The sequence below is a fragment of the Lactuca virosa genome, chromosome 1, assembly GCF_052849685.1.
Source record: "Lactuca virosa cultivar CGN04683 chromosome 1, Lactuca_virosa_CGN04683_v6, whole genome shotgun sequence".
Lineage (NCBI taxonomy): Eukaryota > Viridiplantae > Streptophyta > Magnoliopsida > Asterales > Asteraceae > Lactuca > Lactuca virosa.
In genome coordinates, this window is record NC_136426.1 from 173305452 (window position 1) to 173311463 (window position 6012).

Genomic DNA, 6012 nt, shown 5'->3' on the forward strand with positions numbered 1-6012 from the left:
TGGTTCAAGAACATCAGGATGGTCACTCGGTATGAGGACAAGGAATATGTCCTCGTTAAGGACCTTAAGGAACTTGATGAGTCATCTGCTACTCCTGAGGAGATCATTGAATACCAGGCACATGAGAGAGATGCCACTAAGGTGGCATGTATCATGTTGGCCACAATGACAGCCGAGCTCCAAAAGTCCTATGAGGACTATTACCCTTTTGAGATGCACCAGGACTTGATGGACCGCTACCATCAGAGTGCTCTTCAAGAGCAGTATGAAATCATCTCCTCCATGATAACAACCCGGATGAAGGATAGTGAACCCATCACGGGGCACATGCAGAAAATGCAAAGGTATATGGACCGTTTGCTGAAATTGGATGTGAAGTTCCCAGAGGAGTTGCCAACTTTCAAAGTTACCCATGTCATGCTAGTTAGGTTAAGAACCTTGGAAAAGCAAATTTCCATGTATCTTAGTAAAACATAGATCCAAGGTTTCTAGGGTTGCATGTACACCATAGGAGTGTTAGAATGCTCAAAACCCTTCAGAATGATCATGAAGCCTGGCTTTATTGTCCTCTAAATATAGCCTACATCCTAAGGATTAAGGTTTTCTCCAAAAACAACTACCACGTCGTGGCGGGCCACTAAAATCCCACGATCATAAAAAGCTCTGTCACGTCGTGGTGAAGCCCCACCACGGCGTGACCACCCTAAAATGAAATTTTAAAATTTGAAATTAACTCATACCAGAAACGGGTGTTACATAAGAACCAAAGTTATGGGTCAGAAAGCATCAAAGTCCATAATTAACTAGATTTAGCATAAGAGATTGCCAAGATGGGAACTTTATATCTTCTGGAGGTGGACAACAAGATGAAGGATTTAGATTTACAAGGCTTGGAGTTCCTAGATGCTTTTCTAATGGGCTTTTCCTTCAAAGATGCACACAAGAACACTTTAAACCTCAATATTCTCACAAATAAGGTTAGGGTTTCGAAGGGGACCGGATAGGAGGATGGAGGTTGGGTATGAAGAGGCCCTCCAGGAGTTAGAGCCTTTAAATAGGCTCTCAACCCCCAAAATTAGTGTTTTTAATCTTGCGAACTATGTATCACGTAGCTAAACTTACGCCCTGTGTAAGTCTTTAAATCCCTGCATGCATTCTCCTCCTACGCTCAACATAGGAGGCTATCCTACGCCATGCGTAGGGCATAAAATATAAAAAGAGACAAAGGAAGTCCAATGAAAATTATACACGCGGATCCGGGTGTTACAGTATATCATTATTAATCTTGACTGGTTGGACTAATGATAGACGTGGGTGATTTTTAAGTGTTGTAAGAAACAGAAAATAAAAGTAATTTTTGGACATGTTAGCCGGAAAAAGAAAAAGAAAATTAAAGTAAGAAGTTGCTATAATAAACATTTAAAAGAAAGCAACTTCTTATTTCTTGTTTTGTTATAGCATTTTACTTTCATTTACGTTATTAAAACATTGTATTTTTCAAAATAAAAAGTAGGATGTTATTTATTTCTATTAGCTGAAAAAATAAAATATTTGAAAATATGTTACAGTAAACAATTATATGGAAATACCTTGATATTCTTGTTAATAATAGCATTTTACTTTTATTTTTTATTACAACTTGGTACTACTCGTACATCACTCATAAAAAATATGCATGTTCTTTTGATCTAAATATTTGTTATGCCAAGAATACAACATACTTTCTAACACCCAACTAAGAGAATGTATGTTGTTCATTCCATTAAACTATATTATTGACCTTACCTCTTAGCTTCAGTAGTATCTTGAAACAGCCTCATTCATCACCCAAACAATCTCGAGCCAACAACAAATCAACCTAGGGAAGGTCCATAAGACGACACAATAATTGAGTATTGGTCGGACCTTATGTAACATGACTCCATGAATAAGACACTGGATCTCACGCAGCCTTAGGTACTCAAACAACGTCCTTTGTCTTCCTCTTAATCGGTTATAATTCACTAACATAATTACCTAAAAATGCAATGGCATTGATCAACATTACCTACAAATGCAATGGCATTGTTCTGCCTAGTAAATGGTTTGTTCTCATGCTATATTAAAAAGTGTTCAAATTCAATAACGTTAATAAAATTGTATTTTCAGAGATGCTATATGCATTAAAAAATGTCAGTTCCCTTTACGAAAATACACATTTTGTTGGATAGACCTGACATTTTCCTATATGACATGCGAAAATGTTACATATGTAGGAGAAAGTATGGTTTTCTAGACAAAGTTGACATTTTTTTAGATGGCATTGTAAAAATATTATTTATGAATGAGAAAATAGCATTTTGTATAGCCTAATGTTAGATTTATTTGAGAAATGGACTTTTCCATAGGTATATTTTACTAACAAACCTAAAATAAATGGGAAAGGGCAAAACTTATTATAACGGGCACATGGTATTGTCTTTTCTTCCATTTTAAGAGAGTTTTTCGGAATATACGACAAAATTAGTGTGTAAAAGAAAATAAGAAAATAAATTTTTCTTTTTAGCATATATTGGGAGAGGACCACCAAGCATGAAGCATGTCATGTCATATTCCGGAAAATATGACTATTTTGAACATTTAACAAAATTTAGATTATTTCTTGAAAAATATTTTATAGAATTTGGCATATTTCTCTTTTTTTAATGGTTCACATAACACGGCTTTATTATATATGAGCCCCATAAACATGTGAATATATTTCTACTAGAGGATGTTCATTTTTCCTACTGCTAAGGCTGAAACAATGTATACCGAAATAGCTTTCTCTTTATTTGTTTCCTGTGTCATCCTCTTCCTTTACTTTGTTCTCAACAAGAGAACCAACGGAGCAAAATCGTTAAACCTGCCACCAGGGCCACCAAAGCTACCTCTAATAGGGAACGTTCACCAGCTAGCGGGACTGCTCCCACACCGTGCATTTCGAGACTTTGCACGAAAACATGGCCCCATCATGCATATCCAACTTGGCCAAATTTCAGTAGTTATCATTTCATCACCCCGACTAGCAAAAGAGGTACTTAAAACTCATGATGTTGCACTTGCAGATCGTCCCAAGACTTTTGGGAGTGAGCTTGTACTGTATAGGAACACCGATATAGCCCTCGCTCCATATGGTGAGTATTGGAGACAAATGAAAAAGATCGCCTCCTTAGAACTCCTTAGTGCCAAAAAAGTTCAATCATTTGGTCCAATAAGAGAGCAAGAACTTCGCGGTTTCATGAACTTTCTCCGATTATCTTCAGGGAAACCCATAAACATACACAAAACCATCACGGAATTGGTGAATAATGTTGTCTGCAAAGCTTCCTTCGGAAAAAACTGTAAACACCAGGATGCCCTCCTAGAGTTCCTGGATGAGTTTGCAAGAGTAAATAGTGGGTTTTATGTTGCGGATTTGTTTCCAGATTTTAAGTTTCTTTACGTGGTTTTTGGACTGAGATCAAAGTTAATGAAGCTGCACAAGACTCTTGACAGAATCTTCAATGACATCTTGGAGGAGCATGATGATAGAAAGAGAGATGGAGGGGAACAAGAGGAAGATCTTCTTGATGTTCTTCTTAGAATCAAAGAGGAAGGAGATCTTGAGTTCCCCATTACGAATAACAATATTAAAGCAATCTTTGTGGTACGTTCATCATCTGTCAATATGTTCTCTCTTTTACCACTGCTATACTTGAACTTAATTTTTCAATTTTCTTATTTTTAATATTAACGAATATGTAGTAAACTGTAGTACTGCAGCTCTTTTCCCCTTTTTATAATGTTATGAAAATAATGTTTTGAAATGAGAATGCAATTTGGGTTGGGGCTTTTGAGTTTTGATGATACTGTGATTTTTTTTTAGATAAAGGAGAGCACCTCCGAAATAAAATAACGTGATGCTTTTACATTACTCGTATGTCGTATCACCGGTATTTAATTTATGCACACATAAAAAAAATGTTACTTTATGTTTAAGTATTGTGTGCTTTTTCCTTTCAATGGTACGTATTCACCTTTACACTATATTTGATTTAATATTACTGCAAAGTTATTTTGTCAATTTACTCACAGCAATGATTGATAGCTTGTCATTTAATACAACAAAAAGTTATCTTTATTCTTATCTCTTGTTACACGTGTACAACCTCGGATGTCACAAGAGAATGACCCATTTCGTCCCAATTCACAAAAAGCATGGCCTATGAAAAGTACAATATATAACCATGCAATGATGGCTACGTGAAAGAAACGTCTGCCAAGAACATGGATATTGCTCATAAATTCCTAAACATTTTAACTTTTTTCTATATTGATGTAGGACATCTTTGCAGGAGGCACTGATACATCATCCGTAACTATTGAATGGGCTATGACAGAAATGATGAGACATCCGAATGTGCTGGAAAAGGCGCAAGCAGAAGTCATAGAAACCTTCAAGGGGAAGAGAAAAATCATTGAGTCAGACGTACATGGTTTGACCTATTTGCAATCAGTAATCAAAGAGACTCTAAGGCTTCACCCTCCAATACCAATGTTACTCCCACATGTATGCAAGGAGCATTGTAAAATTGATGACTATGATATACCTGTGAAAATGAAGCTAATCATCAATGCATGGGCATGCTCTACTGATCCTGAATATTGGGATGATTCTGAGAGCTTCAAGCCTGAGAGATTTGAAGATACTTCAGTTGACTTTATGGGAATCAATTATCACTTTATCCCATTTGGGTCTGGGAGGAGAATGTGCCCAGGCATGAATTTTGGGTTGACCACAGTCGAGTTTTTCCTTGCGCAAATGTTATACTACTTCAATTGGCAACTCCCGGATGGATTAAATCCTCTAGATGTTGATATGGCGGAGACCGATGGATTAATAGCAGCAAAAAAGACTCACTTACATTTGATTCCTACTTCTTTTGCTCCATAAAATTAACTAATCCTTGTTCAAGGATTTTAGACACCACAAATAAAACGGATCCATTCTGCACCATGTGAGTTGATTATAAGTTAGCCTTATGGTGTAACGGTTCTTCATTGATGGCAGTTACATCGTTGGTGTTGTAGCAATTAATTCTCAAAAGTTGTAACGGTTCTCTAAAGGGTCGTGATAGTTCACCAACCATTGTTTTGGTTCGTAAGTTGCCTTGTATTCTATATATGTTTGTGTATGTAATCTGTAGTATGTGATTGTGATGATAAAACTTATTTTAGTTTTCAGCACAAGTTTTTTTTTGTCCGGTAACCCTTTCTTCTTCAGCAGTCATCTCCCCTTGTTTTTGTAATAAGTCATTCAAAGCATTGTTAGTTGGGATGAATGTGTATATTCTTTGTTGTTGCGATACTAGTATTGCTGAATTTAATTGTGGGTTCTTAGGCCAGAGAGTAGTATCATGATTGCTAGTGGCCACTTAGATTTTCCATGTTGCTGTAAAAATTTGTCATTTACATGACATGGGTTATTAGGTTTGTAATGCTATTTTTTAGATTAATTTATATTAAAAATAATTAATTGGGACAAATTATTATAAAACTAAAATTTCATAAAACTTAAAATGAAATTACAACAAACCTAAAAATCATGGAATTTTAAAAAACAAAACACTGAAATTAATATTATAAAACCTAGAAATTAAAAAACAAAATATAAATAAACCTAAAGGACATCTTGATCGGAAAATTGGTTGTCTAAATGTGGTCAACGGTCCGAATATGTTCAGACAAGTCTCTACGAAAAACATGATATGTCTTAACATCATGAATTATTGTTCGTCTCATCAAGTACTCGTCGCACTACTACAAAAAGCTACATAGGACCCGCCACATAGGACCCGGTTTCTAAAAAAAACCGGGTTATATTATGTAGAAACCGGGTTTTATGAAAGGAAGAGTAATATGACACGGTTTAAAGTATGAAACCGAGTTAAATGATTAAAATAAACAAGCCCGTTCCAACGCTACAACCGGGTTTATTTCTCCAGAGTTATA

The 6012-nt window shown here is 35.8% G+C and overlaps 1 protein-coding gene across 1 annotated transcript; it reads left to right on the forward strand.

Moving 5' to 3' along the window:
* The first annotated feature begins 2727 nt into the window (after nucleotides 1–2727).
* On the forward strand, nucleotides 2728–5361 carry LOC145107450 (cytochrome P450 Tp9025-like). The gene is made up of 2 exons (XM_079044351.1): nucleotides 2728–3667; nucleotides 4343–5361. Exons 1-2 carry the CDS (start codon nucleotides 2753–2755, stop codon nucleotides 4952–4954), a joined length of 1527 nt encoding a protein of 508 aa, XP_078900477.1. The 5' UTR covers nucleotides 2728–2752; the 3' UTR covers nucleotides 4955–5361.
* Nucleotides 5362–6012: the final 651 nt, after the last annotated feature.